This window comes from Nipponia nippon, unplaced genomic scaffold, assembly GCF_047370975.1.
Source record: "Nipponia nippon isolate SJK-2023a ecotype South Korea unplaced genomic scaffold, ASM4737097v1 scaffold_2, whole genome shotgun sequence".
Classification (NCBI taxonomy): Eukaryota; Metazoa; Chordata; class Aves; order Pelecaniformes; family Threskiornithidae; genus Nipponia; species Nipponia nippon.
In genome coordinates, this window is record NW_028262336.1 from 48,013,910 (window position 1) to 48,029,199 (window position 15,290).

General features: G+C 38.7%; 1 protein-coding gene across 8 annotated transcripts in view; it reads left to right on the top strand.

The window, feature by feature from the left end:
* CTPS2 (CTP synthase 2) overlaps positions 1–15,290 on the top strand; it is a 93,667-nt gene that overhangs the window by 46,731 nt on the left and 31,646 nt on the right. For 7 of the 8 annotated variants that reach the window (XR_015705177.1, XR_015705178.1, XR_015705176.1 and 4 more), the window contains exons 14-16: positions 10,897–10,993; positions 13,081–13,136; positions 14,830–14,926. Coding sequence is in view for 3 of the 8 variants with exons in the window: in XM_087759408.1 (XP_087615534.1) it covers positions 10,897–10,993; positions 13,081–13,136; positions 14,830–14,926 (250 nt within the window). In the remaining 5 variants the exon portion in view is untranslated. The remainder of the gene's footprint in view (positions 1–10,896; positions 10,994–13,080; positions 13,137–14,829; positions 14,927–15,290) is intronic. The other variant, XR_015705180.1, reaches the window with a different exon arrangement.

Genomic DNA, 15,290 nt, shown 5'->3' on the forward strand with positions numbered 1-15,290 from the left:
ATTTATTTGCCCCCCATCCTTGACTTGTATGTGATGATAAGGTATTCCATACTGTGAAGTTAGGCACTGAACAACAGAACTGCATTTGCAATGGATTCAACAGTGATTCACTGTATACCTGTGCTTTTTAAGTAAAAATTGTTTCTCATGCTCTCTGACTCTTCATTCTGCCATTGGAGATGTAAACTATTAGAGGTGCAGGTGAAGGATAAAAATGATTTTTGTATGGGCACCATTAAGTAACTGATTACTTTGCCTTCGCGAGGTTGTAGCTGCTCTGTGTTGCTTTGTATGAGAGCTAGCTGCTGTGCTAGCTGCATGTTGTGTGGTACTGTGCTGGTTGGTGACACAGCCTGGAACTTTTGCTATGTGGCAATATCTTTTGCTGGTTGCTTGGTAAACATTTGTAGCATTTGAATGGATCACTGCATTATCTGTTGAATTGATCTGTACCTGGCCACCCACACTTTTCACAGAGGATGTCTGAATTATGTTGGGTGTGTTCGTCTGATGTCATGATAATTAAGTGCCTACTTGATTTGTGGTAGTATAAAGGTGACATTATTCTATAGATGTTATTTCTTAGAAACAATATTGGTGAAGTATTTCCTGTAGGCTTTCACCATCTTGTTGCTAAATAAGAAATGACCTGAAGATCTGTTTCTCTTCCTCTCTGGCCTTTTTGCTAATGGTTCTCCACATGCATGCACACATCCTCTCTGCTTTACTTCCTCGTATGTATTTCTTCCTATCTGATTATGTTTTAAAAATGTGTTCCATATTCATCTCTAAAAATGAATATGTAGATTTGCAATTCTGGTTTTATGATCCATTAGCAAATAAGAACTGCACAGGTATGTCTGTACTGTCATTAACTTTGACCTCGTAGTTGAATCCAAGTATCCTAGTGTTGCTCTCTGGTGCCTTGTTGGGGGAGGAAGTGATCAACATTTGAGCTCTGCCAATGTAGGTGGCATGGATGCAACTGGTCAAGCCACTTGTCTTTTTAAACGCAGTCTGAACTTGACCCTGATACCTGTATAAACACAATTAAGGAAAGCAAATTCCAAAGAATTCTTGTCATTTGATGTTGAAGGGGATAGAGTTAATGTGCTAGGGGGAGGATCACAAGGAGTGCAGAATTAAATTAAGATCTGGACAGTGATGCTTATCAGGTTTTTGGAGGAGGCAGAACAGACAAAGCGAGACAGGAAGGATCCTGCTCAGAAGGAAGACATCGTGGTTTCTGCTTGAAATAAAAAAGATTTGGATTGTAGGTCATAAATCTTCTGCCAGAATTAAGATTCTTCTAGGCAAGATGAGCTTTGCCGGCTGAAGCTTTTCTGAGTGGAAGCAGAAAACTATTAAATGTAATGTAGAGCATGTGACTCAAAGCATCCCTGAAATGGCTGGCAGAGGTAATTAAGGTACCTAATCTCTGCTATGATATTAATATATATTATTCCTTTTGGTTTTCTGAAGCTGATGAGATGTGTACTGTTGTTGGATAGACAATAATGAAAATGCCAAGGTATTTTTTTGCAAGGTAATCTAACTGGTTAAAGTTGTATCATTGTAATTATGTCCCTATGCTGTCTTCTTTTTTTTGTTCTAATATTGTTTACAGCATTCTTAGGGAATCTTAGAATTCAGTGCCTTAATAATATGATACCCAGCACTTGCTTTAATACTTCGGTTCTCCCGCTGGAATGAGAAATGTTGTGATGTAGGTGTGGGAGGGAGGATAATGACTCATGGAAGTAATCTCCACTACTGCTATTGACTTCATGGGGGAAAGAAAATCCCATTACTCGTTGCTGGAGAGCTTTCCAGAGGACTAGATGTCCATTTTGTATGCCTAATGAGATACCCAGCATTCAGATTGTTCTCTGTAATTTAGGAAAAGTTACAGGCATGAAAGACCAGATAGGCCAAGGTACTTTTATTGTCTTGGGCATGCCATGGAAGACTAGTAGTAGTAGTTAAAATTACAGTGATTGTGCCAGAGGCTTTCTGCCTAGAAATTCCCTGTTATAGCATGTCTGTTCTGCTATTAGTCCACGAGATTATCATTACTAGAATGTCTCAAATTAGTAAACTAAGTGGGAGGACCACTACGTAATGGGGTGGCCAACTTCAGTTCTCTAGGTCCTTTCATTTTGTATGCTTTTGTTATGGGGACCAGAATGTTACCAGGTGGTAGAGGTGAGGGAACTGGCACGACATTTAAACAGGAGTTAAACCAAACCAGAAGTTTCCAAAGAGCAAGAGAGAAGGAGGGCAATACAAAAATGCATATAAAATATTCCAAGATATCTATATAGTAGATATGAATCTCTATTTAAACAGTAAAAGTGATCCCGCTTGCCTTCCAAAAACAGTTACTTTAGCTTGCACAGTGTTGTTCCTGGTTGTAATCCTTTGTGAGATGCCATTTCAAAATGCAAAAATGAAAACAAAGAAAAGAACAGGATGGAAGGTAGGAAGAAGCATGACTATACTGTAAATTAGTATGAGAACTACTCTAGTCTTCTTTATCTACATTTCTTCATTATCTACATCTATCTTCATTTCTACAAAGTTACAGCTTAAATGTAAAAGAAGAGTTGAAAAGAAAATAGACTTGCTCATCAGAACAAATTATTTCAATTAAAGGGTATAGTGGTTGGCATGAGCTGGTTGTTTCGTGTGGTTTTGCAGAGTGGACTCAGCTGAGCTGCTTGTTAAACCAATTAGACTGGCACAAGATTTTGGCAGTGGGAGTAAAGTAACATTTACTTTCACAGCTGTCTGCAGTTGTCTACAACTTTAGCGGGTTTCTTTTTGCAAAGATAGACAACCTGCAAAATACCCTGTAGAAATTTAACATGTTTGCTCAGCAGTGTCTTTAAAACATTTCAAGATACTTTCTTGCTATGTTGCCTTTACTTGGGATCTTGGATCGTATTGTGGTTTTTTTGTTCTTAGAAGTTAAGGGTTAAACATTGGGGAATTTTTGCCGAGTAAATGTATTCTTTTCCCTTCTATTCAGCTGATTTTCATAACATGCTCACCTATCAGAGATATTAATTTAGCTCAGCTAGTGGAGAATTCTCTTTTTGACGTAGAAATATCAGGTTTTAAATTCTGGTGTCCATTTCAAAAGGTGATCAATCAATCATTAAAGCTCATGGTCTGCCACTGATCTTTGGGCATGATATGAAGCATGATATCCTAATTGGAAAGTGTGGTACTGGGCTGCTTCCTACATATCTGTAGCACAGAAATCATTATGGAGCTAGAATCCTTTATTTCTGTTTCATTCATTTACTCCAAATTCTAAATAAGGCATTTTCTTATGGCAGTATCAAGCAATCTGATAGTATATTTTTTTTCCTTCAATTTAAAACCTCAATTTAATGATATATTAATCAAATGTACTGTAGCTAAAGCTAGTTGGTGAAATCATCTTAAACTACATGAAGTTGTTAATCTCAGTCAAGCATGTGTTTTCAGATAATGTAAAAAAGATTTATCAGGCTGAATCACAGACAGAATAAAGCCATTTCTCTTAAACTGCAAGTTAAACCACAAAAAATATAGATATGTTTATGTTTGTATTCTTATAACTGACAAGGATTTCAAGCTCTTACTTGAAAACTTCCAGTCTGTTTTTCAGTTTCAAAGTACAGTATTGTACCATTACCTTTTTTTTCTATTCGAATAGCTATTCTTTCGATAGGATGTTTTTCCATTTCCAATAAATAAAAGAAATAGTCCACAGATTTATTTTATTTCCGTTGCAACAACTGTTATACTTTAGCATGGGCACACACAATTTCAATAAATCTGTGGCAAACGTGCCTCCGTACCTGTCTTGGCAGGCCTGAAAAAGGAGGAGGACTTACAAAAAATAATTAGAAATAAATGGCTGTGGCTTGCTGTTCCGATTAGTATTTGAGAGAGATTACTCAAAAGAAATCTTTCAACTGATCCAGGACCTTTCCAGGGATTTCTTCTCAGCTCTGAAGTTAGCTGGAAAGTTTTACACCATGACAAAGGTACCTTCCAACTAGAATAAAAATTAAAATAGGGCAATCTATAATTTTCTACTTGCTGCCCACTCACTTCCTTTCTAAAACAAATGAGTCAGTTTCTGCGTCCCTGATCATTAAGTACCAAATCACCGCTGGGCAGATCTGGAAGATGGAAAGGATATCAGGATGATTGGTGACACCGTCTGTGAGAAGGATCAGTGGTTGGAATCCAAGCAGTCTTACTTATTCGCAAGGCTGGAAGTGGTCTGATTATGTTAGGGAAATGGGATAGAAAACAGTTGCTAGTTCTCCTCATCTTCCCTATGAGGATATTGATTTTTATGGCAGATGAACAGAATTTCTTCAAGAAAGACTAGGATAGTGCAGGTCATGGTACTGGGCACTGCCTGGAAGCTGATACCAGAAATTCTCCTTAGTGAAGGTCTGGAGTAGTGAGCACTTGAAGTAAGCAATTTTCCTGCTTACTTTCCTTGAATTAAACAATTTTCCTTCTGCCTTGCTCGCTGAACGCAGAGATAACTGATACTGAAGTGATTCTAACTAACGCTACCTTGTTAATGAATGAGAAATAAGTGGAATGGATGCTTGTGCATGTGTGATAACTCAGGGTAGAGGAAGTGCAGAACATGGTGGACAGTTTTGTGGGTAAACCATGTGCTGTGCTCTATCTCTACTAAGGACAATCTCATGTCTCCTTGGCTGCTTTGCATAGCTTAGCTAGTGGGGCTTATCTGTGGCCAAGTCTTCCATGGCGGTTGCCTGTAGGATATAATAATTCTCTGAGTCAGAGACTGTCAAGCATACTACTAAACAATCTCAGGCTGTAAGCGTTTGATTATCCCTGTCTCATCTTTGTGGCTGGGGTGTTTGATGAAGAGAGCACCAGGTTCTGTCTCCCTCTCTAGGTTCTTCCCTCTGCTTTAGAATGCTCAGAGACACAGACTTGCTTCACGCCTTCCTACTTCTGATATATCTCATGTGGATTTAAGTGAATTTGGTAAGGGCAAAATTTCACCTACTAGCAATTTCAGTTGGAGAGGTCCCCCTCAAAGGCAGTGACAGAGTTCTGATTTTTTAATAGATGTATGTGGTAGGAAGGGAAGGATTTCTCCTAACTACAGATATGCTGGTCTTTCTGAAATTAAATTAGTGAGTATTTGGTCATTAATTGTAATATGAGCTGGACCAGTCCAAAGCCTGAGAACACTCTTCCACTTTCTTTTAGTTATTCAAGCCTGGCAAATCCTGCGCTTCCTGGCGTGGCATGACTGGCACTCCAGTGTATTTCTATAGCCAGCACTATCTGACCCTGTTCCTTTCACTAACACTAACAGTCTGAAAATTTCTGCTTGATTAAGCCTTTAAGCTGACTCTGGGACACGTGGTTGGAATAACTAGAATGAGTTCTAAAATGCTGTTAAGCAATATCTGTATGGGCTTTACATATCAACATCTCCATTAATTTTCTCAGTTCACTGCACTATGCTTATGAGTGAGTAAGCACTGTTTGAAAAAGAAGTTACACCCTTTATGACTTTTTCTGAAGAAAATGTTACAAAACATTCTGTACCAGAATTTCTGCTTATTCAGGCAGAATCCTTCTTACAGGCTTTTTAGGCTTTAATTAAATAAATGCTCCAGGGCAATTACTTAAAATTACTTCTAAAATAGGAAACAACAAATCCCTGGAAAAGAGGATTGCCCAAACTGGAAAATGGTCGACAGTAACGTGCTATGGGATTTTAAGAGTTTAAGAAATGTAAGCTGATAGTTGTTGGAATATTTGGATACTGTGCTGTAGTTTGGTGAAGAGAGTAGAGGAAAGGATTTTTCCAGCTGGTTACTCATATCACTGTGTAGCTGCATGAATCAGCTATTGATGATTTCTGCTTTGATCTTATACATGATGGTGATCATCTTTTTGAAAACAAGCATTACTTCAGTCAGAGTAATGGAGCACTGAGTAGTCTGAAATCTGCAAGTGGCTTTATGGCAGCTAGTTACATCCTAGCGGTCTGGCTGCTTTAGATAGGTGAACAATGATGGGGTTTGCTTGGAACTAGGATATCTTTAAGGGAGCAAGGGATTCTGGCAGATGTGTGATCCTTGCACCTTCTTTCAGTAATTGAAAATGTTAAAACCCTGGTTTTGAATGAACGGGGAAAGAGCGTCTTTTTGGTTTACTTGTCAAGTTGGAAGCTGTCAGTACCACTCTTAGTGTTCCATCTGTCAATTTTTTCTTTAAAACGTTTGTACCATTGTTTCTAAAATGTTAGTATAAACATCCTATTTGTAGGTGGCTGGGTCTGCTTACTGATGAACTTGTGATTGAAACAGATCAGATTGAATCCAGCCAGTACTGACTAATCCTGCAGAGAAATGATGGAAGAGTCAATAAAAGAATGGGTTCCTCTAGTTTGGGTTGAGTCCTTGTCAGTTTGTGTGGCTGGGGTTTATTCATAGCTGTGTTCAGCAGGGATTAATATTCATCAGTACCTGTCACTGTATTCCCTGCTCCTGTCAGCTTTCCCTCTGCACATCTCTTCTGTGCTGAGTGTCTTAGAGCCTCTTATCAGTGCTTGATTAATCTTTAGGGTCGGGGCTTCTCCTGATACTTTGATCAGCGCTTACATGTATAGCAATTTCTTTCAGGAGTGACAAATCATTTGCTCACGGGACAAGGGCAGAGTAAAAAGGCAAAAAACCTAAAAACCTGCTTCCAAAGCTGATACACCAATGAGTTGTTCAAACCAAGTAATGCTTCCCTCCCTTCCTCCCTCCCTCCTTGCCTTCCCCCCCACCAAAAAAGCCCAACCCCCCAAACGAAACCCAAATAGACCCCCTCCCGCCCCCCACAGTAACCAAGGTATTTCTCTAGATGGCATTGCAGGATGTGAGGCAATACAAAAACAACTTAATGGTCCTGGGGTGATTACTGAAACGATAGGTGTTGGGTTTTCAGGGCCTTGGTTGCTCTGTGTTGATTGTCCGGGCTTGAGAGGTTTTCTCATTAGCTTTTATATGTTTCCTTATTTACAACAACGAAACGATCCAAAGATGTAGATTTCTGAAAGAAGATCGCAGTTCTTGAGTAGTTAAAGTCACTGTTCATCAGTAGCATGATTTAATACTGATCAGACTGTTTTATATCTAGAATGTGCTTTGTGTTATGTCAGAGTGATTCACTATTTATTTCATGTTGGCTGTCTGGTGTGTAATAAGTGATCTCTGTAAAATCCCTGTAGTGTTGGCAGTTTTCAGAGATTTGGGTAAGAAAGACCTAATTAATGTCTTATGTCTTCTTGCACCCTCCCTACTGAAGCTTTTTTGTTGCTTGCGGTGCCTGTTGTTCTATGCTGTTCTCCGCTCTTCAAAGAACTAATGCATAGTAAGAGCTGATTTACTCTGTGGCAGGAAGCATAAGCTCTTTGAAGAATCTATTCAGTTGCATAGTTGTTCAAAATAACCACCACTTGAAGGTTCGTCTTTTATCTGATCAAATAAATTCTGTAAAATATGGCAAAATTGCTTTTCTGATGCTTATTACTGTCCTTGGGCTGTAGGGCAGCAGTGCCACTTTGCTTTCGAAGCTGCTTGCACAGACTTTGTTGTGGAGAAACTCATGTAATACGTAAACGTTGAGGGTCATGCTGTGGTAGTTGCTGAAGTTGATCAGAGCCACAGAGCATATCAAAAAGCTCTGAGGTATTACTTCACAAGTAGCTCCTTTCCTCACCTAACTACAAAAATTAATACTTGAAGCCTTGTCTATTTTCTTGCTATCATAAACCTAAAAATCTTGGGGAAGATGGAGAGCTGGTTTATAATGCACATATCAATAACAAAACATGAACACACACAGTAAGCTGCTTGATGTTGAAACTCAATACAGCTGTCATATTCGCAGAAAATCTGCCATAGATAGAAGTAAGATTGAACAGTTGTATCATGCAATGTTTCTTAAAAGACACCTCAATTAAGACTTAGCAGACATTAGTGAAAATTTCAAGAGTTGGATCCTCTTCCAAATATGTGCCCCTGCCCACACTAATGTAACTGCTGAGGGAAGGAAGCAGGCCTTTTAGAAGACAAAGATTAGTTGGGGAAAAATGCCCAAATCTTCCTGGCGAGACCATTTCTCCAGTGGAATTTTTGTTGGGCTTGCAGCCCCATTTTGGGTTCTGACCCAAAGGGCGGCAGAAGCCCTCGGCAGAGCAGATGAAGCTGTGCTTTCACAGCCTGCCTTCGTTCCAGGCTATCACCCTGAGCGTCACTGGGACTCATGAGCATCCAGTGTTTGGTTTTTGCCTCATGAAAGAAGGAAGAGCTGCGAGTGTGGCCATAACCTGCTTGAACCGCTATGCTCTGTTTAATGAACAGGAGACCATATATTTGCTAACTGATGTTTTTGAGTCTTCCTGGAGAACACATGTAAGCACAGTAAATTAGTGAAATCTACTATGGACTGCATAGACAGGTCCACTTCATTTGGAGCCAGTGTTTTAATTGAGGAGTTTAAGAGCTGAGCAATGTCCTTCAAGAAGTTACCATGCCACTCGTTGTATCCCCATGCTTCCTTCTATTTATTCGAGCATTTATTCGAGCATTACGCTTGAAATGTTTTGATAGAGAGAATATCTTAGCACAGCAAATACTGAAAGGTGAAAATAGTGAAATCTAATTTTTTGGGGGAGGGAGGGAACCCCAAACATCTGGGTATTACCATGATTCAGTTAGCAAAGTTAGACCAAAACATCCTGCCCCAGATTTTTAGGAAGAAAAATTTAAAGCTGAGGTTAGGGGACAGTATTTAGGTGCTTGATACACTTGAGAATGAAGGAATGTCTAATCTTGACTTTAGCCTCCAAATTTAAAAAAAAACTCAAACAAACAAAACGCTCATTGTTTTTCGTGTCAATGGCAAATACTCATTAAACAGCTGTTAAAATGAAATTTTTGTAATTGGAAGAGAAGCATATACTTGAAGTACTTGATAGCTGCTTGTTACCACTTCATCTCCATTTGACAAGAGTCAGGAGCACAACTTTAAGGTTATCTGTAGTATGGGTGTAGGCAAGTAAATAACACCTCATGGAAAACTTGTGTTTGATTTCAGAGGGTCAGAGTGTTTAACATATATACACAGTCTGCTGTATACATTCTAACCACTTCTGATGTCCTGTGGTTTTTTTGTGGCCACTGCTTCAGAAAAAAAAGTGAAAGTAAACACAAGGAAATAAAGTAAAAGCAGACAACCTCATCTTTTTTGAAGTAATAAGGATTCAATGAATGATTTTTTTTTTTGGGTGGGGGAGTTTGTGGGCTTTTGTTAGCTGAATGTGCTGCATAGTCCTCGCCTTCATGATTTGGTAGGTAATTAGAGGATTTGTAATATCCCACTGGTTTGATCACAACTTCTGCTCATGACATTTTATAATGAGTATATAGCTTATAAATAACATTTTGAAGGTATAAGGTTATACAGAGATAATTGCACAGCTGAAATGCATTGGCACAAGGCCAAAGGCTAAGCACTTTCCACCATCCCTTCTAAATTGAATAACTTCACTTTATGAAGTGTATCACCAGAAATTGTTTTCATTACTCCCAGAGGGCAAATTAAGGTTAATAAAAATGCAATTGCAGATTACCTGTATGTGTGAATATTTGTATTTTTAGAACCTTTCGTTGTCAATTACATTCCTCACTGACTGTGTATGCGAATACAAGCACGCAGGTCGGCTCACGTGTTTCTACAATTTTGAACTGTTTTAGCTCTCTGAGACAGACTTCCTCTAAACATGAGTGTGAGACCCAGCAGGATTTTTCAAACTGAGCAGAACTGAACGCATTCCTTCCACTAAGCTGTTGCGTCTCGCATCCCTTGAATCCCACTATCCTGAATTCCACTTGACCCACATAGCAGCCATTTGACCCATCCACTTCAGTCCTCAAAAGCAGTATTTGTATATCGTCTTCTTTGAATGTTATGTTAATTAGTATATTCTTCATACAAGGCAACCCAGTATTTTGTGGATTCTCAAGCAATCTGAGAAACACTTTAGTAAAGGTGAATTAGGGGGGAAGGTTTTTCTGTTTTCTCCCTGTGATAAATTAGTTACAGAAATAGCACACACATGTTGGAGTCACCTCTTTTAGTACTCTGCTTTTACAACATTAGATTATAGTCTTGTTACAAGTGCCCTCTTCTTTTCTCTTCACTCTGCTGCTCCATGTCTTCCTCTTCTCCCCACTTCCCAAAAAAGAGGACTTGCACTGTCTTGATAAGACAACTGCGTCTGCCTCTTAGCATAAGAACGAACATTGTCTATAAAAAACAGCATAAGAAGGGGCCTAGTGTACAGTAATATTTAACCAGGATAATCTTGCAGTCTCTGTCACTGTGTGGTTCAGGGACTCGCTTCTTCAGAGATGGCGTCTTTATCACTTGGTAGATTTTTTTTTTCGTCTACAAGTTTATCAGTTTTTAAAAATCTATGTACTTTATAGCGCCAAGAATAGCTTTGGGCAGAATTATCCTGTTGCTAACATTTTGCAATCTTTTTTAAAAGAAAGGGTTTTTTCCACCTCAAAAATTAAATTAAGGAATTAATAAATTGCTTCTGCTGATCTTAACATTAAATGAAAAAGTTTCATACCAGTTAGTTAATATCCTCAGTCTGCTACAGTCCCAATACTGAAAACAAAGCATTAGGAAAACCAAAGAGAAGTCACAAGTGGCAGTGCTTGGAGGGAAAATAAATCACGTTACTGTTTATAAATCTATGCAGCCTGTTAGACAATTGTTGCATATTTTTTTCTTTGGATGGAACAGTGTTTAAACAATTTTTCTCTACAGGTTATTGACATGCCAGAACACAATCCTGGAGATATGGGTGGAACAATGAGACTGGGGAAGAGGAGGACTGTTTTCAAAACACAAAATTCTATTTTAAGTAAGTTACATTTCTGCTCTTATGACTTGCCTTTTGGGTAGGAACTCTATAACACGGCAAAGCAAAAATGCCAAAGCACATTTTATTGAAGGACTACAACCTCAAGCAAGCAGTTAGGTGGCAGCTTCCCTGAGCTTATTCACTCTGATCCTGTTCCCTTATACATTTACCCAGGATCAGAATGTAAAGAAAGAAATAAGAGACATCTGGAAGTCCCAGTGAAAAGGTCAGTTAGGGTCCAACGCTTTAAATAACCACAAGGAGGCTGTTGAGATTACCATAAAATGCATTTCAGTTGTTTAATTCATTATTTTCTTGGGAAGATCAGAGCGTTTTCTTCCTATTTTCTTTATAAGTTGATAGGACATATGAAGCAGAGCTTCTTGTTCTACCCCTGAAGCTTGTTGGTAGAACTAACCCAAACTCCCATTCATTATGCTCTTGCTAGACCTAAACATTGCTTGTCATTCCCTAGAGTTGCTCAGCCTTAAATGTCATCTGGCCTCGCTGCCTTAGTCCTCACATTGTCTTGACAGTGTTTGCTAGTTTGTATCCTAATTGTAGCCAGGCCCTGCTTAACTCCAGTCTCTGATCCAGCACTGCCCTAGGCCTAGCCCAGCCCTGGAAACGATCTTGTTTTGGGAAAGCAAATTATTTGTTGTAGGAAAGGAAAATGATTTGCTGTAACAGGATGCTTCAAAAGGCAAAATAAAAGCAACCAGAATATAGAACAAATAATTCAATTTGATCTATATGTATTTTAAAATTGAAGTAATACTTGTCTCCTATTAATCAGCCTATTATACAGTAGTAATATAAGTGATGCTGAAAATGTGTAAAAAATGGTTTCTCGTCTATCAATAAATATGGGCATATTTCTTATATTGCCCTGCCCCTTACATTGATCTGAGCTATTACTATGTTTAGCTATGTTGAACTTATGGAATGTGTCCTTCTGAGCTTTTAAACATGACATCTACTTCAGCAGGAGACCAAAGTGTAATACATACGCACATTTAATGAAAAATCTGCCTTTCTAGAGAATGCCCATGCTAGTGATCTGACTGACCTGGGTGATACTTTGCTTAGGTGTGATATAGATACACATATCACAATGTACAAATTGTTCTGTGCCCTAACAACTTTTTGGAAAAGTTAATAAAAATTAACATGTGTTGTGACTCTTGGCCAGTATTATGAGTTGTTTAGATGACCATATTTAGCAAAGACTCATAGTAAGCTCTGGTAGTTTACTCAGGAAATCTGATTCCTGTTTCTAATGCTTTACAACTTGAATGGAAATAATGGTTTTGAAAAGGTGGTTCCTTTAAAATGAACACATATACCACTTTTTGTAAAATTGCAGTACTATCACTCTATAATTTTTGGAGATCTTCTTGGCAGTCTGGTTCTTGTACCAACCCCTAAGCGAGATAGTCCTCCTAATGACACTAGGATAAATTGAGAGCAAAGTTTGAGCCATGACTGTAAGTGAGAGATATGATTAAATTCTGGTTTACTGCGTACCTCTGACTTACTCTTTGTTGCTCTGGAATGTAGACTGTTCCAGATTAGGCTCAGAGGACTGCAAGAGTCATTTGGGTAACGAGATCAGGAAAACAGAGAAAAACGATATTCTCTGTTTGTCATTGGAGGTATTATGCCAGCTGCCATGCATAATCTATTAAAATGGAACAGATGCTACTAAAAGGCTTCCTTCACTGCACCTTTTACATGCAATTGTTGTAAAACCCTGAAGGGATTTTATGTTGCTTGTTCACTCAAACATTTTTTATTTTTCTTTGAGCATTACAATTTAAATTAGTTTAAGCGTGTGCTTCAGACTCTAGTCTGGCTAAGCTATTTCTGGTCAAGGAATGTTGAATATGAATCCTGAATAAACGCAGGTAACAGGAAATTAAAAGAAACTAGTCATCACTCAGAAAAACAGGAAGCTGGAGTGAGATGAATAGTGTCCTGTTACGTTTTACATGTGAAATTTTTTTGAGGTTTAAATTACAAGAAATAGTAGTAACAACTATTAAAGCAACACATTAGCATTGATTTCTTTTTTGTTGTATATTCAGGGAAACTTTATGGTGATGAAATGTTTGTAGAGGAGCGACATAGGCATCGATACGAGGTAAGCACTGCTACTGTACTCTGTGCTCAAAAGTTAAAACTTAAGCAAATTGTGTTTCTGTTGGTAGGCACGATTCTCCTTAAAGCCAATGGGACATTTCTTACATAAACATAACCCAAAATTTAGTAATGGTTAGACAGTATAATTTAGATCAAAAGGAACCTCTGTAAGTCTTCTGGTCCAACTCCCTGTTCGGAGCTGAGCCAACTTCAAAATTAGATCAGGCTGCTCAGGATTTTGTCCCATCTAGTTTTGAATCTCTCTGAAGAGAGAGATTCCACAACATCTTTTGACAATCTGTTCCAATGCTTAACCACTTCATTGTGAACCCTTTTTTATCTTATATCTAATAGGAGATTTCCTTGGGCAGTTTGTCTTTTATCTCTCAGTCTTGTGCTGTGCATCTCTGAGCAGAGTCTGCATTAGTCTTTGTTATACTGTCCTGTTAGATATTTGAAGTCAGCAATGAGATCCACTCTTTGCCTTCTCTTCTCCAGGCTGAACAAATCCAGCACATCTAGTCTCTCCTGTGTTGCATGTGGTCCAGCCCCCTAACCATCCTGGTTGCACCTCCTATGGTCTCGCAACATTTTGTCAATCTCTTTCTTGTACTGAGGGGCCTGAAACTAGACACAGTATCGCAGAGGTGTTCTTGCAAGTGTTCAATAGAGGGGAATAATGTAGTGTACTGTTTCTGTGGTAGAGAAGGTGCAGTGTCTTAGCAAAATGGTCTTGGAGAGTGATGTCATAGATTACCTGACTTGACTCCCTGTGAAGAATTTGAAAGGTAAAAGCTTATAATCCTTAAACGCATTGCTCCTTGGCCATTTGGCTTATTTAAAGGCTTAGATTATGTTCAGGTAGTGCACATTCTTTTGTAGTCTAAATGTAGGCAGACTTAAGGCATCTACAACTATAGGAGGCTAATTTAGATCACTTGCTCCTACTATCCAACTCTGTAGGCCCCTTGTATAGGTCCACTCCTGTCTTTGAGAACATCTGAGCCAAGATGTCTGTGTACATTCAAAATACTGTCATTCAAGGAGACGGGCAAGAGCTGGACTCCTAGAGTTATCTCTGAGATAGTTCAGAAGGGACCTGACTCCATCCGTATGTCCAGAGGGGCCTGAGCTATGAGATGTGTGCATGCTACAAACTGATTCAGACAATGTTAAGTTTCCTTAAAAAGCTGGGAGGAGATGTGATGATGGTAAAGGTGCTCAGAGTTTTAATATTACCTGAATGGTTAGAACATCACCAAGGAAATGAAACAGCTCACTGCAGAGCTCCTCAGTTTAAAGGAGGAGCTGAACCACAGCTTGTGTCATAACCACTGAAATGTAGTGTTCAAAGAAGAGGTCAGCCTTTATGCCTATTGTAGTGGGCCATTTAAAAACCGAGGAATGCAAGCTGCTCAGAATCAGGACAGTAAGCAGAAGGGACCCTGGCTTCAATCTTTTGCATGTTACGTAGTAAGTTTTAAAATTACTGATTCATCTCCTATTAAATAAGCATGCCCATTTTTACAAATTTGTACCAGAGAGTTGTTAAAACAAGAAAGCAAAAGTTCCCAACTCTTTTCTCAATTCTTTTCATTCTTGTATGCATACTAAGAACATTACGATTAACTACTACTGTTTGTTAAATCCAAAAAGAAATAGAACTACAATTATTATTACTTTCAATATTTCAGGTGAATCCAGAATTGACTCACTGCTTTGAAGAGAAAGGTTTGAAATTTGTTGGCCATGATACGGAAGGGAACAGAATGGAAATGATTGAACTGGAAAGTGAGTGTCTTACTTGTCTGTAGTACTTTCTGCATCTATTAAAACCATGTAAACTATAGATTGTTAAATGGCGTATAGGCAGAATATTTAGCTGTTGTAGCAGCCAAGATCACGTTGGGGGATACTGCTGACTCCACTTGTATATCACAATGGGTGAAGATTCAGAGGATGTTAGGAGAAGTCTTACACTCCTCAAGGATTGTGCGTGTGTTTGATTATCAGGGAGAGATGTGCTCCTTTTCCAAAAGGTCATAATTCTAGCTCAGTGGGATTTGGCTATGTAGAATCAAAGAGTGATTTGGGAGGTCATCTATCCAACGGTCTGCTCCAACACAGGACTACCTTCAAATATAGATCAGGTTGT